General features: G+C 32.6%; 2 protein-coding genes across 3 annotated transcripts in view; both read right to left on the bottom strand.

Annotated features, from left to right (window-relative positions):
* The window catches only part of LOC147075040 (uncharacterized), a 51,708-nt gene extending 41,876 nt beyond the window's left edge, over window positions 1–9,832 (bottom strand). Inside the window, exon 1 of one of the 2 annotated variants that reach the window (XM_085942831.1) lies at window positions 9,631–9,832. Coding sequence is in view for 1 of the 2 variants with exons in the window: in XM_085942830.1 (XP_085798956.1) it covers window positions 9,631–9,639 (9 nt within the window). In the remaining variant the exon portion in view is untranslated. The remainder of the gene's footprint in view (window positions 1–9,630) is intronic. The other variant, XM_085942830.1, reaches the window with a different exon arrangement.
* LOC147075037 (endoplasmic reticulum metallopeptidase 1-like) overlaps window positions 1–23,097 on the bottom strand; it is a 426,619-nt gene that overhangs the window by 334,089 nt on the left and 69,433 nt on the right. The window lies entirely within an intron of this gene.

Here is a 23,097-nt window from a genome sequence, read left to right as displayed (position 1 = left end):
GTGTAGGGTGAAAATGCTATATATAGCTAAAAAAGTGAAACTAAATAATTTAAGTAATTTCCCCGCTCATTTGCTGAAATGCAGTGACGGTTTGTCAGTCTCACTGTCTTGCTGAACACTGTATCGATCGTACTAATGAAGCCGAGTACAAAATAAAAAAATCAATCATTGTAACGTTTGCAAAGGGACCTTCAAACCTGTCAGCGCTTCAGAATTAAGCTGTAGCTACTCTATTTATGTAATAGTTTCAGGAAATAGTTGAATATTGCAGTTCGCCATGACATTTCGTCGTAGCAAAATGGACATAGTGTCTGAGAAAAATAATACTGCGTCGTGAATGTCCGATTAGAGTGTGAGGACTTCTGTAAACAGCGACATCTTCGAACCCGGCACCTCTGTTGTGGCAAGCAATTAGCAACCACACGCCTAACGAGTTTCTACTTTATATCGGACGGTCACGAACTTACCACTGTGATATATCGTGAAGTAGGTAGTGAAAAATATTTCTTTTTTTTTTTGTTTGTGGATTTATTCACTTTTACCGTTTGAATAGAAATTTAAGTTAGCGCATAGAAACGGATGTAAAATCTAGATTAGTAAGAGGTAAGGCCATTGATTTGATTTACGTAACAGTGAGTGGAGCACATGAAGAGTAAGGACTCTGATGATATAATTTTAGTTCTTTTGTAAAATAGTTCGAATATCTACAGCTGGTGAACGTAATTGAAATATTAACTCTAGCAAAATTGTAACCAGAAGTTGTGATAGAGAAACCTTGTTTCGAAAATTCTAGAGAAATAATCAAAAAAGGTGAATCTCATATCTTAATTTCTCAAGAAATTATCAAGTCGTGAATTTGAGGAATGAAAAGGTCGAGATTTCACAATCTAGCGATAACAAACAATAACGAGGGTGAGTATTGCAAATTCGAGACCGTGTCTGTTGAGCTTTTTTGGCTACCTCAGGTTTTTCAACAGATTATTTTTTACGAGAAATCAAAAATATCGAAGAAAACCATCTTACTCCAGACGAAGTCTTCTGTGGCTTTGGTTTAAATCGGTTTAACGAGTTTTAGTTTGTCATGAGTAGAGTTGGGTATTTCCCGAGAAAATCTCAATCTCGAGATTCGGGATTTCCAGAAAAAAATTCTCGAGAATTCTCGAGATATCGGGAAATTGAAAAAAAGCTTGTAACAATCCACAATAACAGTGTAAAAACAGACAAATTCCAAAAAAAAATTGATTTCTTTATTATTTATGTAAGAAGGCAAACAAAATAGATCTAGGAAAACAAAAATAATTCAAAACATTATTTTATCTATACTATCTATAGTCTATTTTAAGACTTTCAAAAAACACAGACTGCCAATCGTTGCGTCTGACAATCACGTACGCTTTTGAGACACAAAATTCCTTGATGTTGCAAAAATTGCGCTCATTTTGAGTCGACGTTGGGTTCATTGTGTTAAATGTCCCGATCAGTCTTTGAATGTTTTATGTTTTCTGTCCACTTTTCCATATAGAAAATCGTTTTTTCAATTAATATTTGATAATGAAGAAATTCCGAATCCCGAGAAAAGATTCTCGAGATCCGGGATTTCCCGAAATGTTAAAAATTTCAATTCTCGAGATTCGGGATGGAAAATCTCGAAAATTTCTCAAGAATTCCCGAAACCCAGCTCTAGTCATGAGTGATAATATTATGTTCTATGCAACAAGCAACGAATGAATGCCTTTCAGACTTTTCAGAGTTTGCATGAAAGTTAGTGGATAAGAGGTCATTGTTGCAGCTTAATTTTCATACATTTAGACTCCATCTTAATATAACAGTGATTCTCAACCGGGTTCTGAGAGAATTTCCCATAACTACAACCTCCAACCAACTTGGTAATAGAATAAAAACCTTAAAATGACCTAGTTTTAAATAATGAAGTATTTTTTAAGTTTAGAGTAAAACTCGAAGAACACAGTTATCAGTAACAAACGTCGCCGGCACCGACCCTACCGAGAAGTTCCTGTGGAACTATATTACATCAATGAAATAAATTTTGTTAAAAAAAACAAACTAAAAAAATAACTTTTTAAAGTAGGCAACATACTAATATTATTATTGGTTTAACATAAAAAACTTGTTTGTAGTCGTTTATACCTATTAACGTATTAGTATTCATAAGTTACCAAATAAAATAAATTTAATGAGTTATATTGTTTATTAAAATTGTTTTAACTGACAATGGAAGGTTTTTTTTTTACTGATATAGGTAACTAACTATTTTTGCTGATCCCTTGGAGTTCGTTATATATGTTATGTTATAAGTTATAATATAAGTTATAACATAACCGAACACTAATATAGTTAAATTGAGTGTGTTGACACTTTTTACATTAACTATAAACACGTTTTGAAATTGAATTTATTGTTCTTGCGCGATACCGACTGAAGATTCCGAGGTATTGTCTCACAAACTGTAGTTAACATTTAAAATATTATTATTTTGTTTTACGGCCACACACAATCGTCATATGTGGTCATGCAAATAGCCTTTTCGTATATAAAACACACATTTAATTATCGCAGAAATATAAGGAATACAAAACACACTGGCTAGTAAATAATATCTGAAGACATTAATCGCACTCGATGCAAATGCATTTTACCAGTGATCCGACACATTGCATAACATTTATAAATATGTTGAGAAATATTGGAAAATTCTTATAATATTACATATTTTAAGTTATATTGTGTATCAGATTTAAATTAGATGAGTATATAGGTACTACATTGAGTATTATTGTATTCTTAACTGAATACTTATATACAAATTAATAACGTAGCATTCTTTTTACATGCTGAAAATACCGTGTCCGGAAATTCGTACGTATGCAGTTCGCCGTATCACACCTCGCCATGAATGTTGTATCGGAAATATATGGTCGTATATTAAAGACCATCCAACCTCTTTGTATCGTATAGTACAGACAGAGATAAAATTCATGTCTAATTAAAACACAGTCCTTGTCGATTTACAGGAAGCCAGCGGCAAACAAATTTTAAAAATAGCCGATATACTAAATTATTTGTTAGATGAATTTTGTCAAAATCGGCTATGAAAATTGATTTAATGTTTATATTGAATCTAATAAAATCGGAGACCGTATAGTATACGTGTATACGGACATCTCTTTTCAATAGAAAGCTCACGGCGTGTTACGGTGAAATATTTCACATGTAGTTTACATGTAACCTGAAAATACATCATTTTGATAAACCTACCTACTGTTATTAATTGACAGAAATACATTATATTATAAAATAAAGAACAAATATTTAGTTATTATAATATAAGTTACTTATTTCCACAATTATATTTTATAACAATTGCCTGTTTCGTCTTTTTGGAAATGTCCTAAGGACGAAACCGATTTTGTTATAAAATATAATTGTGGTAATAATAATGATCATAATTATGATAATTGTTTGTTATTTTACATATTCGGTGGTGAATAAAATATTATATTTATTTAAAAGTTATAAACAAGTGCAAGGATGTCAAAACTAAAATCGTGAGTAATCATGAAAGACATTTATTTATAAATCAATTTAATACTTATTGTATTGATTTAAATAACGAAGATGGTATGTAGTCATTCCTTGACTGAATTTAAAACATGTCAAATGTGATAAATATTAGGAATTATTCGCTTTAGCTTATTCGATTAAGAGGACACGATTGGCAAATGAGAGATGTGTGCTTGAATTCCTTATTAAGTCAAAAAATTTTGTTATAAAACGATATATTTCTGTGGTTTTTCAATAATATTTCGTATTTTAACGTACGTTAGTTAGGTTCAATCCTAAATTCCTGATTTAAAATAAATACCGTTTTTGTGAAGTGATCTAAAGTTTCTGATCCCGAAACTAATGTTTAATAAATTAGATAGACTGACATAATAATAGGTATAATCGGTTGAAAAGCAAAATCGAAATGGATATACCATGCACCTATGTATATGAATAAGACAACGTCATACAAATAAATAATATGATCGAGTGGCACATGTGAACGTTCTCAATCGAATGGGAAAGGATTGAAGTTCTGCGTAGTATCAGAATCATAAAACTACAGTACCTCGGTCACATTACGAGAGGACAAAAGTGCAGTCACGCAAATAAATACCAGTGGTAAACGTAGCAGATGACAACGCCGAATAACGTCCATGATTGGTACGATTACAGCTTCACCGAAATGTTCTGGATACTAAAGTATGAAGCGAATATCTATATCCCTGAGGGTGGCCAACCTTTGAAAATAACATCTGGTAGAAAGTGTCCATGCGACGACGGAAGCGACCAGGACGTCCTACATTTACTCCTAGATTGTCAAATCTTTAGCAAGGAGCGGCACAACCTGAACTTTTTATTACAGATGCGGACATTCGAGACCTTCCGGGGACCATGGCAAACGAGGTCGGAATAGATGCGCTTTTTAATATCTGTATTGATGTAATAAAAAGAATAAAAATAATAAATGGTGACATGTAATGATGATTTATGCCTTTCAGATCCAGTGACTGCAGTCGTATAAGATAGGATAAGTATATGCTCAGAATATCAGTCCTATGCGACATTTCTTTTACCACGGGAAAAAACTCGGCTACAAATCGCAGTCCTCAGTTCCCAATGAATACAACAAAATATTCATTAGAATCACCACCGCCTTGCGCTACAAAGAGTTTTCCAGGGTTTTTGCAAGCCGGCTTCATAGTCCCCTGGCCGAATTCAAATTAGCAATACCCGATGCGGGTAGAAGAATAGTTTTCAATAAGGCATATTCTCTCAGCCGGCACAATTTTCATTTGACTAGCATCAAGTAGAGTAGTTTGCGTGCCAAAGTCCATAAGAAACTTCGATAGTAAATGCGAGGTATCCATAAAGGCATATAGGAAAAAAAAACCTTCGTCAGGGACTAGAGATGGCAAGATAAGAAGATTATTATATTTCCTTCATGACGTCAGCCTCATGAATTAATAATTCGTAATATCCACGATGTATCAAAATAAATTTAAATTTAAAATTGACTTTGATTTTTTTTTATATTAGGATTTGCCAAGAAATTTTCCTTTCCAACAAGGTAAAGTGTGTTGCTAACTAAAATACAATAAAGAAGATGTGCTGGTAGGTTATATGTTATTATATGTACCTATCTTTTTCCACTTCCGTCATAAAATTAAGATTACAACGTAACATAGGTATCGGGTTGGAATTCTGGGTATGATAAATTCAATCGCACATTTTTCTCTTTGAATTGCTGAAACCAATGACATTTAATATGTCATTGGCTGAAACCTCTTCGTGGGGTGACTAAGAACCACACTGAAAAACGGCTTGTTAGCAAAATGATAAAATAAGGTAAATTAAATAGTAGGTAGTTGATATCGCCTATGTATTGAATGCCACTTATAAAGTACCTTATCTAGCAAACTTTTCCTGGTAATACAATAAAATTACAGGAAAAGATTTTTTGTACAATTCAACTCTATTTAAAATATTATATTAGGTATATACTATTATATTCAGGTATTTTATTTTGGCGCATAATGCTAAGATAATATTACAACAAGATTTATTAAATATGTATAAAAATCAATAGAATATACCAGAACATATTATTATTTCTTAAATTTTACTAACAAGATACCAATACACTTTTCCTGTTACTACTATACTTTTTTATTATTATCGTCATAAATGCCCAAATGCCGCCAAATTCAAATCTGAATTAGGTATGAAGTTTTATTTAAAAAACCAAACCCAACACAGTCAAGAAAAGCGCAAACAATAAGGTGAGTGTGTAGTAACGGTATAATAATATCTTTGTAAATAAAGAGCTATACATAATAATATGTTTTACCACAAGACAGACATTTTATACAAAATGAATTTAATAGTGTATAATTCACTAATTGTGTTAGGACTTTCGTTTTCGTTGTAAATAATATTAATAAGCTAAATGAATTTATTTGAATTTTATTTCACTGACTCTTAAAGCTCTTACACTTTTTAGAAGCGCCATAAACTCCGCGTTCATATTTACATACATTTAGATGTGACACAAACATACCTGACGTAAAAGTGGCGCCATTAATTTCGGGGCTCACGCTACATCGGCGTTTTTAAATACCAATGAGTAAGGACACTCAGACCTTTTCTTCTATGTTGAATATCTTTAATAACGAAATAGTATGTTATTCACTTATTTATTAATGGGTATTTATTACCCACGGTGGCCGCGCGGCTTAAGCGTTGGACTATCACGCCGTGGGTCTCAGGTTCGAATCCTGGGTCTGGCAAGTACACATATTGTTTTTCAATTTGTGTGTGTGTCAGGGTATGGACCTAATAGGTTGAGCAAGTGGCTGACATCCATTTCTCGTAAAAAACAAAATATGTTAATACAAACGTCTAGAGTCTGGAGGCCCATATGGTCATATTAGGATCGGACATGGTCGAAAAAAAAATTAGTGGATGTATTTTTTTAAACGCGTTTTTACAAAATAATAAATTTGGTAAATGTGCTTTTATTTATATTAACTGTTCTTTTGTGTAAAGAACAAGTCAAATTTATAGAATTTTAGTTACCAGACATTTTATGACATGAAAGACTATGTTATACTTACGTGTATTTCAATGTGAAAATAATTAAATACCTGAGCTGTTAAAATATATTATTACAGTTTTTGATATCAATGATGTATGTAGAGGAAATCTGTTTTCCACCGGTTTAAATGAAATGCAATATAAAATATATAACGTACTTATCCTACATACCAATAAAAGTATTAAAATGACACTGCGTTTACGAAACATGTTGAGAAGCACTGTAATTTTCAGTGAAACACGTTATCTGAAAATATGTATTGTTAAACAATTAGTGCGTTGACATGGCATTGCAGTATTCCAACGAACACAAGTTATCTAAGTCTGCAACGCACGATTTTATTTTATAATAATGTTTTATTGGTCATAATTATCTAGCTTTAATGTAAAATAGCCATCGTCCATGTACCCACTTCATAGTCATATCATTTTCATCGATACAAAAGAATGATTTTACGAAATAATATTAATTATTTTAATATTACTGATGGTATGTCGTGATAAGGTTACATGTAAATTGTACGTAAAATATTTCACCGTGGCACAGTTCGCCGTGAGTTTTCTTATCGGAAAGAGATGACCGTATTACTATACGGTCTCCAATTTTATTAGATTCAATATGAACATTAATTCAATTTTCATGACCGATTTTGGCAAAATTAATGAATTCAAGAATAAAAACCTAACCTAACCTAACACAGATAATAAGAATTACAAGATAAAAATAAAAATTACAAGATAAAAAGAACTTTTTATATACAACGTTTTTAAATTTTCTGTTGAATCATATAAACTTGTCTTGCTAGCAAATAATACTGAAATGTAATTTTGATTTCCATAGTAACGCACGTATATATTAATAATTTGGTTGCTAGGACCCCAGACCCCTAGCAACCAATAATAGTGGATTAGATTACGGATTTATTCCGAAATAACTTTTCATACAAAACAGAATTAACTGAAAATGAATTCAATTCTACTTAAAGATGGCTAAAAGTATTAAAAAAAAAACATTGGCATCGTGTTCTGATATATTCTAAAAGTTTCAAATGTCTAGCTAGTCGGGAAGTTAGTTAAAAATTGATTGCAAGATTTGTACCGGACAAATAAGAATACGCCCTAAGAAAAACGTTGTAATAATAATCCAGTATATCAGCTATTTTCAAAATTTGTTTACTGTAAAGTGTAAACCGACAAGAACCGTATTTTTACCGTCAGTAGTCAATACTATACGACCCAAAGACGGTTTTTGATATACCTACGGCCACATATTTCCGATACAACATTTCACGGTGAAGTGTGATACGGGGAAATGCATACGTACAAGTTTCCGGACACGAAGAACTTATGGGTCGTCCATATATGACGTCATGGCTTATGGGGTGGGGGGTCGGATATAATATGATGATTTTAGATGGGAAGAATATGGGAGGTTGTAGAAAATGTGACATCACAATACCAACAAAATGTAAACTCATTTTTTTCTGACAATAAAATAAATGAAATGTGACGTAATTTAAACGGGGTGATAAAAAAAGTGTTATAATGAGGAAAGAGGGAAGATCAAAAATAAATACGAAAAATTGTTCGTCATATTAATTACATATTATGAAACAGATCACGCGACCACAAACAATTATTAGTAACGCGAGAAAAACAGATTTAAATTAAGAAAATTAGACTTTGCGCGGAGAAAATACAAACTTAACATTGATTATGTCATTTTGCTAAAAAAATCTCTTTACCTGTTAATGCATTTTGTTTTTTTTTTATTCTTGTGTAATTAATATATTATGTACCCATTGATGTAAGTATACGAACTCATCGAGTGGCCAATACTTTACAAGCTGACTTTCTTTTATTATGTATCTATATAATTGTGTTATATTTATCTACAAACGGTGACCATTAAATTATACGTATATATATATCTATTCCGTCCCCGTTAACAAAATTAACTACCTATTAAGAGAAATTAAACATAAAATGGCCATACTATTGGTAATTTCCCATCGTTAATACCTTGAATCATATTCCGGTAACACAAAAATTGTCGCCAAATACCTTAGCGCATCTATTCTATTCACAAGACTGCTATCGGCCGGTATCTGCGGTAATCGAGGGTAGTTTAACATATTTTGTATTGAGGTATTATAATTGCTACAATAAGTTAGCTGTCTAAACTGTCTATCTCGCTCTAAAAGTTAGCACAGCCAAGAGAGGCGCTGTTAAAATATAGCACTTATTGTAACGAGTACAAATAACTTATTGTAAAAATATAATACTTCAATACAAAAATTTCAAAAACCAACCTCGATAGCCGCCGATAGCGGCCGATAACAGACTTGTGTATAGAATAAATGCGCAGAGGCGTTAGTTAATTTCTTCGTGATTATGTATGCTGCAGGTAACTCATTTACCAAAAAAAACCTCATATTATGTATGTTTTAATGTATTCCTTGTTGTGTATGAATACGATATACCTAGATAAACTTTATTTTTACTTTATTTTGAAAATTTAATAATGAATAGATCCGATTTCGTCCTCTAAGAATGAAATTGTAAAGAGACAAATTAATATATATAAAAAAGTATCTACTTAAGTAATATTTTCTTTATATTTAAGGTAAGGAACATTGTACAACCATAATAAAAAAAAAAAACTCTCAGGTCATAACTTCATTTTGACGATAGTCGAACGCAGAATATTATAGGTGTTATAAAAATAAAAAATAAATTCTGCAGAAAAGTCAATTATTGTTTGTATTAGTGACTATTAAATCTATCTTTGTTTTTTTATTTTTAATATTACATCACACTGGTGATCACTCATGCCGACTAACTCTGGTGGTTATTTATAGAAAGAAAATGCAATATTGAATGCAGTCATTTTATTACTTACAGTCACCAATACACTCAATCATTGACATAAAGTTTGCCACTCTCTGGTTCTACCCAGCCACAACTTACTGAATCCATTCCTGTTCCCCGAAAGCCTTCATCGTAGATTTTTTTGTTACATCACTGCCTATAAGGCCCGGTCTGGCGGACTCAAGGCCTGTTTACATGTGAGTAAAACTGAAATTATCACTGATTAACAAACAATTAGGGAATTGGGTAAGTAATTATTACTTGCCGTGTGAACTATCCACAATTCAAATATGTAATGAACACGTATGTTTGACGGGGGAATCTTATATAGACTTTTCCATAGTGACGTCTTATCAGTGTAACAACAGGTACATGTCGCACCTGAGCTAGACCGGAGATTGTCAAAGTTTTTATAAACGTGTTAAAATAAATATTTGCCAGAAAATTATTAATCCATTCTAATAACAAAATTTAATTGTACCTATGCCAGTGATTTCGAAATATTTGTATTTTGATCAGGGTTTTTACTAATTCTAAAATAATATAAATCATATTAAATTCTACAGGATTTTTTCAAATACAATTTATATTATCATTAATAATTATTGTACACGTTTTTTTTTTTACTTTGCTTATTTATCTGTTTATTCAGTTATAACTCTAAAACTTCTGATGACTCTTGCACATGCACTTGCACTTTATCTTGATATCTCAGAAGATCCCAAAGTTCAGATAAAACATCTCGAAAATAACTCACTTACAACAATTCATAGCGTGTAAGTGAAGTGGTCATAAAGCAGCCGCAGAGGGGTTGGTTGGTTTGAAAAAAATCAAAATAAATCAGTGTATTTTTCCGTTCTGTATAATTCGACTGTAGAAAGGCTAAAGCAGTTAACCTATCAGGTTTTTCAAAATAGGTCTCATTGGATAATAACATCGAACACAACTAAATACACGCTGTGCCCAAAGGATGTTAGCTGCAAATGCCGAATTATTTTCTAAATATGGTTTATATTTGTTTTTTTTTTAAAGGATGTGAAGTGGGGAAAAGGCTAAACCATCATTTTTATTGGTTTTTCTTTAATTACTTCAACAATTTTATCGCTAGATTTCAAAATCAGCCAAATCCACCTTTAGGTATTTTTGACTTTTTTGTGAAACTGCTTTCTAACATTTCTGCATTATCAAAATGTGGAATTTATTAATTTTAAATATTCTATACTCGAAATAATATAAACTTTCACCCTTGTGACTGTGTATTTGAGAAAACAAAAAGCTGTTTTTCTCCTATTCATCTATTATAGACTTGGCTGATTTTGAAATCTAGCGACACAATTAATATCAGATTGGGAACATACGACACCAAAATAATTATATGCATGCACTTAAGGTTTACGTGTATTGCATCTTTTAATTTTGACCGAAAACCATAACAAAAACGTTCTTGCGCCTTCTGTAAAATTTGATTTGCGTATTTCACGCGGATGAAGTCGCGTACTATCACCAGTACTACGTAACACTTAACTTTAGGAGAAATGACCATATGATATAATATTATCAATGTAAATATCTACACACTAGTGATGAAGACTCGTCAATAAGCGATTATTTAACGTTTAAATTTTGTAATCATATATATTATTATATATTCAACCATGTCTGATCCTAAAGGATCATATGGGCCTCCACAGAGTAGAGGTTTATATTAACAGATTTTGTTTTTTACGAGAAATGGATGTCAGCCACTTGCTCAACCTATTAGGTCCATACTCAGACTCATACACAAATTGAAAAACAATATGTGTAGTTACTTGTCAGACCCATGATTCGAACCTGGGACCCACGGCCTTATAGTCCTACTATAGTCCAACGCTCAAGCCGCGCGGCCACCGTAGGTGTCATCATATAATACCTATAAAACTTTTGCCAAGAATAGCACGAAATTCAAAAAAAAATGGACTAGAAAAGAAAAGGTTCTCGAGTTTGAACCAGAGTGGAATTTCTTAAATTCGGCGACAAAATCAAGATATTTCTCGATTAGGTCTAATTTTTTTTTTTTTAATTTAAATTTCAAAATACATTTTTCCATTATGATAGGTACATATCGTTTTAGAAAACTGGCATATTCCACCGATTTCCATGTAGCGAAAAAAGTACACACCACAGTTTGATCAATTTCAGGAAAAACTTGAGAAGCCATGTGTCGTCAAACTCAACAGAGGTGTTGTCACATTGTTATAAGTAAAACATAATATCTATGGACGTAGTTAAGTTGCAGTCGAGTCGAGATATAACGAAAAATAATTGACCGTTTACTTGACGAATTAGGTGTACCTATCTTCTTGTTTAGTAGCTAACGGAATAGTGTCGAAAAAACTGACTAACTCATACATAGTCACAGCCTTCTATATTATATAGAAAGTATATTAAAAATATATAGAAGGCAGTGACATAGTATAATAATATCACAGATTCATAACGTGACGTCAAGATAAACTGAAAACACTGGCGGTTTGACATTGGTAATAAGGCAGTCTCATGCGCGCACATTTATGAACATAATTAATACGGGGGAATATCCACTTAAAAAATAACCGTGATATTATAATAATTTCTTGTATGTATCACATAATAAATAAGAAATATACACAACTCCAGATAAAACCTAATTGATACTCATATATTGGAATATTTTTTGCACGTGACAAACGTGAAGTAACATGTCCGTAAACTCTCCGTGGCGTGCGACGGCCAGATGCGTCTCTCTACGGAGTTCTCAAAGTATAAAGCTAGTCGGTTCCACTGACTCTCGCTCCGCTCCATCGCTTTCACTGTGGGTCCCCGCACTTTAGCGGGTAACCAGACACTCCGCGCCATTATTCTAGCGATAATAGCTCACCTACGAATTGCTGTGATCTGTCGCACCAAAAGGTGGTTATACGCGTATATTAAATATAACATATTTAATTGTTAGGACTGTTAATGTCCATTTCTGTCATCTGCGCCGCGCTGTCCTGTGTTTTTGACATGCCGCATAGCAATATTAAAAGTACATTTATTTTGATATCACTGCGGTATATATAATATTCCATTCACCGATATACTATAATATTTTGTTTTTCTTTCTTTCTTAACGGGGGGGTTTGGAACTGACGACCCCCTCCGCCACTTTGGATAGCGGGAATGAGCGTCTGTAATATTTTCCATTGTCTCCCACTTCCCTTAATAAGAGAACTAAAATAAACCGTTGACATAACACATATTTACAACTATTGAACGACTCGGAGGGAGATAAAAATGTACAAAACAACTAACCGCCAAGAAAAATTGCATATTATGGTCATATTCAGTGGTTTAAATAATTTATGTCATAATATCATATTTAAAATCTATACACGCATTATTTGAAATTTGCGATTTTGAAAATTAATGGAAAACTGCATTTTGGATTTGTCGACCTGCCAGAATTTATCCTTGTGGCGGTGAATTGTTGCAGTTTTGAATATGTTCAATAGAATTTATTAATGCATCGTATTGCGATTCGCTCAATTTGTCAATTCACTCAATTTCGGGTTCCGACTCATCACCCCATTATCCAAGCATTAAGAACCCCTGTAATATGTTGTAATAAAGTTGTAATGATCGTAGTAGTCGTTCCTTCATTTGCCGCTCTTTATATGTTACGGCACCAAGCAATGCATGACCCACCTACCCACACGGGACGTCACTGGCCAAAGGCCTAAAGGGTTGAGAGAGTGGTTATCAACAAAATCTCATAAAAAACTGTATTATAACATCAATCATTTGGAGATAAATAATGCTTTGCATTGGAACGGAAATAGTACCTAATTCAAATAATGCATATTATAGAATAATATAATATTTTTATAAGAGCGTTTGTCTACAATACAGTGGTTAGGAAATAATTGAATTTACAGATTTATTATTATCTACCTTCTCTATTTGTTTTCCTAAAGACCAACTCAAACATTTTCATGATTGGTTTATGGCAGTCATAATAGATTTTTTTATCTCTCTAAGCCTGTCTCCGTCTCCACAAAATGTGTGTAATTATAATCACCCGGTTGACGGTAAACAAATTATCTTAGGTATACTGGGCAGAGGTGTTTTCAGGAGAATGGAAAGTAGTTAAAACATGACCAAAAAATACAGAACCAGATCTGGTAATAGGCGTATAAACCTTTGCATAGAGTGCTGTATGTCTGGCACCACATAATATTATCGCACTGACCTCATCAGGCGACGGAGGAAGCCGCGTCGCGATACTCTGATTTTGATCGATTTATAATGATTGAGACCAATCGGGCAATTGAAAATAGAAATATTCAACCAAAACGCCTGATGAAATGTATCGGAAGTCATTCAAATATAAACAACTGCTTGTTATTTTGCCTAACATAATTGCTAAAAAATTAACAATCGTTTGATAATGGGGATATAATATGAAAGAAGCATGGTTAAAATGCTTCCACGATGTCTTTGAAAAATTTGGAAACCAGGAAAAATTATATTAAAGATATGCTTTCGGCTAGAAACACGGTAACATATAGAATCTCGAACTCAATAATTTTAATTTTTAACTTTTTAATAGCATTCTTAAAAACTATTCCCCATGAAAAACATTACTGCTCGTCACGTATGTTGAAGTATGATGTTTAATTTACATATACTACGTATGCACTTTTCGGTTTTTTACGTGAATATGCATCTTAAAAACAATTCTCAATGAATTGCTTTTTGGCTGCATAGTTAATTTTAAATATCTTTGGTTGAAACCTCAGAGTAATGATATGTAGACAGCGCCTATTTTTCGGCAAAATGAAGCCGTGTTTTTTGCATATAACGCTCAGTAGAACCTCGATTTTATTATTATCAACTTAACTATGAAACGTTATAACATCGTGTTGCTTCTCAACACAGCTACCAAATTTACATATAACATATTTAACAATATGTTCTACTAAAATAATTAAAAATAATTACCACTAACTTTATATTTAACACAAAAACAATAAATTTCAGCAATACGTGCTCGCAGTTTTTAAATGAATGTAATCAGTCAAATCCATTTTTATCGGCGACATTTAGAGAAAATATTTAATTCAGCCGTAAAAATTCTATCTTACTCTAATGCATAGTGCGAATATATAAGCGTGCCGAATGCTTACTCACTCGCACTTATGGTTCGTTTTTGTTCAGGCCTTGGTTGAAACAGTTTTCAATAATGATACCTAACGATACATTGTTAATTCGGGACGAGTCACCTTTGTCTCGTGTATATTATAATAATGCATAAGGCATAATGAACCAACAATCACATGACGGCATATTTTATATGCACCTTATAATGTCTCTCCCCTGAGATTCTCTTATCGCAACTGATAAAGTCACATTTGTTAATAACCCCAACTAAAAATAAACTCGCTGAGTTTACTTTAGAATAAGGAGGCTCCATGTTTAATGTTTACCGAGTGCAAACTAAGAAGATAATAATGATTATAAGATGGAACAGATTTTGTAAAGAGTATTCTTACAATGTGCTCGTTATCTAAAAAAATGTGTGTCTTGTGCAACCCTAAAACTGCCTTCAAAACGATCCGCAATGACCGCAATAGACTGAAAATAAAATTGTCACTCAAAGTCACTCAGTCAGTAGGTACCTACTTTAAATAATTTTTTTACATCATAAATTCTTATATTCAAGACGTTCACAACATTACATGAAAAAATAAAGAAAATATAACAGTAGGTATTAAAAACAAACGTAGGTACATGCGGGTACACCAGGTTAGAGTTGGGAATCGGGAATTTCCCGACGGGAATTCTCGAGGAATGTTCGAGATTTTCCATCCCGAATCTCGAGAATTGAAATTTTTAACATCTTCTTTTTCTTTTTTATCTATTTAATGAATTTCTTTATTATCAAATATTAATTAAAAAGGATTTTTTTAATTGAAATAAATTAACAAAATTTGAGTTCGAGTGTGTGCGATCGTGTGATTTTAGTTATATATACAGTTATACGATTTCGAACTAAATGCATATGAAAAAAGTGGACAGAAAACACAAAACGTTCAAAGACTGATCGGGGCATTTAACACAATTAACCCAATGTTGACTTAACATGAGCACAATTTTTCAACATCAGGGAATTTTGTGTCTCAAAAGCGTATGCGATTGTCAGACGCAGCCATTGACAGTCTGTGTTTTTTGAAATTATATTTTAATAAGTAATGTTTTGAATTATTTTCCTACTTTTATTTGTTAGTCATCCTTACTTAAATAAAAAAAAAACATAAGTATACCTAACAAAAATAAAAATATAAAAAAAAACATATTTTTGGAATTTGTTTTTACACTGATTTGAAAATTTTTTACAGGTTTTTTTTAAATTTTCTCGATACCACGAGAATTCTCGAGAATACTTTTCTGGAAATCCCGATTCTCGAGAATTCAAAATTTCTTCATTTCGGGAAATCTCGAGATTGAGATTTTCTCGGGAAATACCCAACTCTTTTCCGACCATGTCCGATCCTAATAGGATCATATAGGCCTCCACAGAGTAGAGGTTTGTATTAACAGATTTTGTTTTTACGAGAAATTGATCTCAGCCACTTACTCAACCTATTTGGTCCATACCCTGACTCATACACAAATTGAAAAACAATATGTGTACTTGCCAGACCTAGGATTCGAACCTGGGACCCACGGCGTTATAGTCCAAAGCTTAAGCCGCGCGGCTTACTCTACACCGGGTAAACTAATTCGAATATATTTTAAGAAATTACAAAACAACGTCCACCTAAGCTCACTCACGCAAGTGGAATATATCAATCGCCGAAGTGGTTCGGTTGAGCACAGTCATTGTCCCAACAATAAAATTAGCATTATCGGCGGCAGATTAGTTCTGCACGTTAAGAGAATAAACTGCTGACGACAGAGTTGAAGTCGGAAAACCGTAGCTACAGTTCGAAAAAGTCATTTAAGTTAACAGTCTCACCATACCACAACCACCCCGAACCACACTCGGTTTTAATCGGGCGTATCACGACACCCCACGTTTGGATATGAAATCTTTTTTTTATGTCTGGGAATGTTACCTAATACTGAGGTTGCCATGAAGTGGCTTGATTGGATCTACATGACTTTAAGTTGAGAGTGCCCGTGGGAGAGAGGAGCACGCAGAGGAAAAATTGTAATCATTAACAAAAGTTAAAACAAAACTCCAAAACAATCTAAATTTTAAGTGAAAAGATCTTCGCGTTGCCAGTATGAACCCGAAAATTTTCATATTGGAAGAAAATTGGTTGTTGTGGCGATTAGGTTGAATGGTTCGATGTGCCTAACAGCTGGTTGGACCGATTTGAGCAGCTCTTCCCTTTCGACCCTTCCCGTGTACAATTTTGAAGAACGTTTTTAAGAGAATGCCAGTCAAATAGTATCCATACAGCCTCAGGTAAAGAAGTCCCAAAAATTAGATATGTACGTAATTAATTACATAATCGAGCATTCTTCTGACGTGTAGTATAGATTGTATAGATTGTTGCACGTGTTGTTTTTTCAACCAATATGCGAGTGTCTACGGATGGTCCAAACATGCTGCGCGAATAGCGAATGGCTTACAACCATTGATGTATTATACTGCCCTTCCAAGGAAGAAGGCAGTAACTCGCAAAATTTGTGAAATTGAGTTATGAATGCCATCCGTTAGGTAATTTTGAAAGCTATATATTTTGTCCACTTTAAAATCAGAATTATCAGTAAAATACCGTTAAAATCCTTAGTGAAAAATGGACATCTGCTAAAATAATACAAATTTCTTAGCAAAAAACCAGTAATTGCGCCTATTTATTGCAGCTACTGCTTGTTTATTATTACTTTATTTGTATATTAACATCCTACTAATAAAAATTATCACCGTTTTTTATTAATTCACAGTACTAAAGTTGGAAAAAAACACATTATGTCATTTATCTCGAAAGTGTGTGAGAGTCAGTTACTGCCTTCTTCCTTAGAAGGGCAGTATAATAATAATTATAATAGTATATATTTAGTATAGTTATGTGTAGTATTATTGCTTACAACTACCTAACCTTCTTATTATTAAATAAATAAAAATTAAGATTCTTAAAAATGGTTCAACCTTCATACAAGAGTTTTGAAGAATAAAATTATTGCGGGAATGTAGGTTTGATTAGCAGTGTTCACAACCCTGTTTTAATACGCGTTCCGGATTCAAAAAACAATATTTATTGAAATCGAAAAAGTAGGATAACAGCCATTTTTCAATAGATGGCACTGCAAGTACTCTTTGAAAGGAAAACTCTGTTCGCTCATGAAAATTTTAAGTACGAGCACAATCTTTCGGCGATTTCTCTAAACATAAGAGAGACAAAATTTAATATTATTGTATCCAATGAACAAAAAAATATTCATTCGTAGGAATATAATAATATTTATATATGTATATTATACAGGTAACTGCCTCAATAAGACTATCCATGATTGTTTAGAATACATACATAATAATATCATGAATACTATTAGGTAGATATCTAAAAATTGTTTTTCAATCAAAACAATTACCTACGTAAATAATATAATTATAATCTAATTATTATTATATTTCTCAAATGTAATACTTAATAATGTTTATATAATTTAAAACTTTGTTAGTCTTTTAAATTGATTTATTGCGATTATTATTAACATTATTGGAATATAATTTTGAAAATCAATTATTATCATAATATATTTTTGGGTTTCCCATTTTTTTTCTCGACGTTTCTGGCTCGTTGCAGAGACCATTCCCAAGAGAATGAGAATTCTTGGAAACCCGAAAATCAATTACGAATAAATTATTATAAATTTTCTCCAACACATAGTTTATTCGATATAATCGATTATTTCATTGTTACAATAATTTAGCTTTAAAATACAATAATAATCAAATAGGGTCCAACCAATCCTCATTTTTTACAATCTCTTATTGTAAGGCTAACTTTCAATTATTCTTCTTCAGCGCTAAATCCCAGGGTGGAATGTGATCTCCTCTACAAACGCCGTCTAGTGACTGTAATCCCTTGCCAGTCCTCCCCAGTTTCTAGGACTCCCCATCATGCTCTAATCTTTCACTCCTAAGAGATTATTCTACCTCAAGGTCTTTTCCGCTGAAGAACCCACCTTATCAGAATCTTTGTTACCCTGTCCCATTCTTTCAATGTAACCTGTAAATACATTGTAGTCGCCTTTGATATTCCATTAGAATGTCCAGTTTATGATTCATTTGTCTTCATTTTTGTTTAAGTTGTTCAAAGATTCTTCTAAAATATTTCTCTTTTAAAGACTGCTTTCAGTCTGGAGTAGATAGCATGTCTCACAACCAGTGACGTCCCGTGGGAGTAGGCAGATTGAGCGTCGCTTGGGGGCGGCAGTTACTCAAAGGGCGGCAAATCGAGGAGAATCATTGGGAATATATAGAAATAGCTACCTTAACTCATTTAGTGCTGACAACGCGACTGGCGTATTTGCATTAGTTGGTCATTAGATATAATTAACATGATATTTAAATGTGGTAATTAATTAGTAATTATCTGATCAGCAGTAAATGTGTTAACTTAGTAATAACGGAAATATCTTTTCATTAACAAATTCAGCTCTCTCGTTTTTTCGGGTTCGCGATATCTAGTTTACTGCCGTTGCCTTTCGACGTCCTTGACAACCAGAAACGACACGTGCAGATTTTTGTGAATAATTAGTCTGATATTTTGTTAGTAATGGATCTATACAGCACATTTCTTAGATACTGCGCTCATGAAAAGATGATAAAAATACTGTATAAAAAATGGGGCGGCATTTTATTAGGGACGTCACTGCTCATAACCATAGGTCAGCACTGGACTTGCTTTATATATTATCAATACTTCTATTCTTCATCACAGTTTTTTCGATCCCAGCAGTCACTTGCAGGTTTGCACGCACTCGATTCCCTCAATGTCTCCAAATCGGCCTCCGTAGTCCAGTGCGTAAGGCGCTGGCCTTTCATCCTTTTTCGATTCACGATGTGGTTGCAAAATATGTATGTAATTCTCTCAAAGCAGTGCTCGAAATAGAAAATCTTACGAGCCGGAGCGCTGATTAACCAAAAAATATCAAATTGGGTTAGATATTTTTCGGATATCATAAGGGCGATATGCCTAGTAATCAGGGTTTCATTTACACTTGAAGGGGCCCTGCGCCTACACATTACCCCCCCCCCCCCTCAATACCATATTAAATGTGGTTTTTTTTTTAAATACCTACTCATTTTTTGCAAAATCACTTATTTGTCATCAATGTTCTTATAATTGGGCTCATATCTTCAAAATTCTAGAAGCTTGTACATTTGCGTATTCCTTTGCTGCAAGGTTTTGTGATTTTAAATTATTTTCCTGGTTCCAGAGACCTACTAAATTAGGGTCCCGGACCTGTATCCCTTTGGTAAATTCAGCCTTGCTTGTAAGGGTAAACAAATTTGGGGCACATCTGAAGTCCGAACAGCCTATACTATATTATAGGCCTTTGTAGGACAATCAAATAATATAAATATATCGCAGGCGAATTATTTTTCCCACGAAATAGTTCTTCGAAAAATTATATTATCCTCTTTTTATTCATTGTCTGTTTGCCGCTCCTTAACGTATGGAACACCTAAACAGTGGATTACCTACCTAGCCTTCAAGACGTGACTGCTCTATGGCATCACTAAAGAAAATATCGCCCCTAGACAGAGTTAATGGCCATCCCAATTTTTTTGATTATATTTTAGGACCGTCAATCATATTATTCATATCGTGATTTAATTACCTACCCACACAATATAATTTAAATATCAATATATAATAAAATATAATATAAATACCCACACATATAATTTTATCATAATACCTATGATGTAAAATATCTCTAAATTTTCAATCAGCAATTATCAATATTTATAAGGCTCTCATGATGTAGTGCGAAAGGCGCTGGCCTTCCACCCGAGAGTTCTGGGTTTGACCCGGTGAGGACACAATATTAATTTGTTTTTCTCAAAGCCTGGGTGTTTGTGATTGTTCGAAATTACTAACAACCAACTTGTACGAAAAAGCAGGGACGTTGTTAATAATTCTAAAAAAAATATACATAAATAAATGTTTAATCTACATGGCACGCAGCCTCTTTTTTCCAATGGTGTCAATCGTTATTGTACCTACCTAACTATTTCAAATGAAATTGGGACAGTTGGAAGTCCAAGGTATGCTATATGTGAATGCGTCAGAACATCATTCCATCCCTCCAAATTTTTTTTTGATAATGCTTGAACAACTAATACATTTTTTTTCTTTATTTGGAAGCAATTGAGCTCTTCTCTGAATGAAAGGCTATTCTGCTTTACAATGGTTTACAAAAGTATACATACATTTTTTTAACTATAGGCATAAATAGTTACATTATTAATAATACAGAATTACATTTTTGTTACACTATACACTAGACATTTACGTTACATTTTTGGAGAAATTCATTTAGAATTTTCATAACTGAAATATTTACTAATACATTTAGTGCGTTATTTTACACTCATTTTGCAGTAAAAACAATCAACAATAATTACATATTATTGATGATTGAATATTTTGAAAACTCGGTTTCATTGTATTGTTTTATAAAGATGTCGCACTTCTACTATTTTGTTTTAATATACCTACTAGTAATATGAGGAAAATTTAACGTCTCCATATGACATAATATTATGTATTTCCGCCTCACCATTAATTGGTTTGTGTTAATTTTTACTCTCCATTATTCTTCTATCCTCTATAATTCGTGTAATAAATTGTTTTCCTAGTGCATATTTTCATTTTGACTGATATGCACAGATCTAGTTATTATCTCTACTCGATTCGATTGGCATTGGTTTTCCTTGGCTCATTGGGATTCCTAATTAAGCACAAATCTTTTCATATATGGCTATAACGATACTTAATAATTGGACCAGGATCAATTAATACATAATCAAGAATACAAAATACGAATGGTGGTTTCAATAGCATTATCAACTCCAAAACTACCTAGTGAAATATTAAGAACCTGAAGGTAATTCGATAAGTTTTCATTTATAATATGTCTACTTTTTATTTGGATCGATAAAGAGAACCATTTTTATGAACTATTTACAAAATAAAATACGGAACTTACCACAGGCATAGTAATTTTGCGATTTTTACTGGGTAGGTAACACAAAACTAAACTGCTATAAAATAAAAATATTATAAAAAAAAAATATTTTAGTTCCACTATTGAAGCACTTAATTTCTCTTGTGGTCGGTATATTATAGATACTTAGTAATTATATGACACGACACTAATATTTCACTACACTAAGTACCGTACAATCTATAATAATTTACACTAAGATAACAGATATTTCTTAATAAACGGATTTGTAGGTAAGTTGATATATAAAATAATAATAAAAAAGTCAAGCAAAAAACACGAATATATATCAACGAGAAATAGGTATACGCTTTTAATTTTCAAACGTATCAATATTAATATTGATTTTATCATCAAAAACATTTGGATGATATTTTATTGTCACTTATGTTATAAATATATACGTTAAAAATATTTTGTATTGAGATTGATTATAGGAAATATTAAATTACACTGAATCAAGGAAATAATGCGACCAGTTCAGAGAGAAAGAAGATACGTACTAACTTTGGGACATATGTCATCCTTTAAAAATGACCAAATAAGGGCTTTATTTTTTCAAAATTTTGTAAGTTAAGTACAAAAACTTTATAAACAATGCAAGTAAAATAAATGCAAGCTGTCTGCAATAAATCACTATTGTTTGCCTGGATGACGGGCGGTCAGCGCGCGTTTGCTTTTGTTTTATTGACGCAATAATTCGGACAATATGAGAGACCCTAAAATCCATAAAAAGAGCATAGTTGCTGAACACCAACATCAACAGGTCGACTAATGAACGGCCTCGATTGTCTTGTGATGTATTGTCAAAACTATTAATGCGTCAAACCTACCTATGTAAAGTTAGCTATACTATATCCTATATTTTGCGCAATCGTCAATCGGACAGTTATGATTTTGTTTCTCCCATTCATTTCACTCCATAAAACATTTCACACTCTTACCAGTCTTATCCAAGTCAGTTAAGCTCCGCGTTTGATACCAAAGGGTCGAAAATCCAAGCCTTGGTAGATACCTACACTGAGGTAATTTAATTATTCATAAAACTTTAATTAACAAATTAACTATTTTTTACAATAATGTTATGTAGATATTTCATGTGTTTTAATTGAAAATCAAACCGTACCTACCAGTGTGTATTACAATTATTAGGTACGTAATAATTGTACGTTATTATCGTTATTAGTAGTAGGTACCCTAAATAAATTATGTATTCTGTGATTTTGTCTTCAAGCAAAAAACAACTTGTTAAATATCACTATAGAATAGAATAATACATATAAGTAGGTACTATTATCTCATATTGTC

This window comes from Rhyacophila brunnea, unplaced genomic scaffold, assembly GCF_057557595.1.
Source record: "Rhyacophila brunnea isolate RB1 unplaced genomic scaffold, BYU_Rbru_1.0 scaffold_15, whole genome shotgun sequence".
In the NCBI taxonomy this organism is placed as follows: domain Eukaryota; kingdom Metazoa; phylum Arthropoda; class Insecta; order Trichoptera; family Rhyacophilidae; genus Rhyacophila; species Rhyacophila brunnea.
The sequence above is the reverse complement of the archived record's forward strand: the minus strand, read 5'-3'. Positions and strand labels throughout refer to the sequence as shown.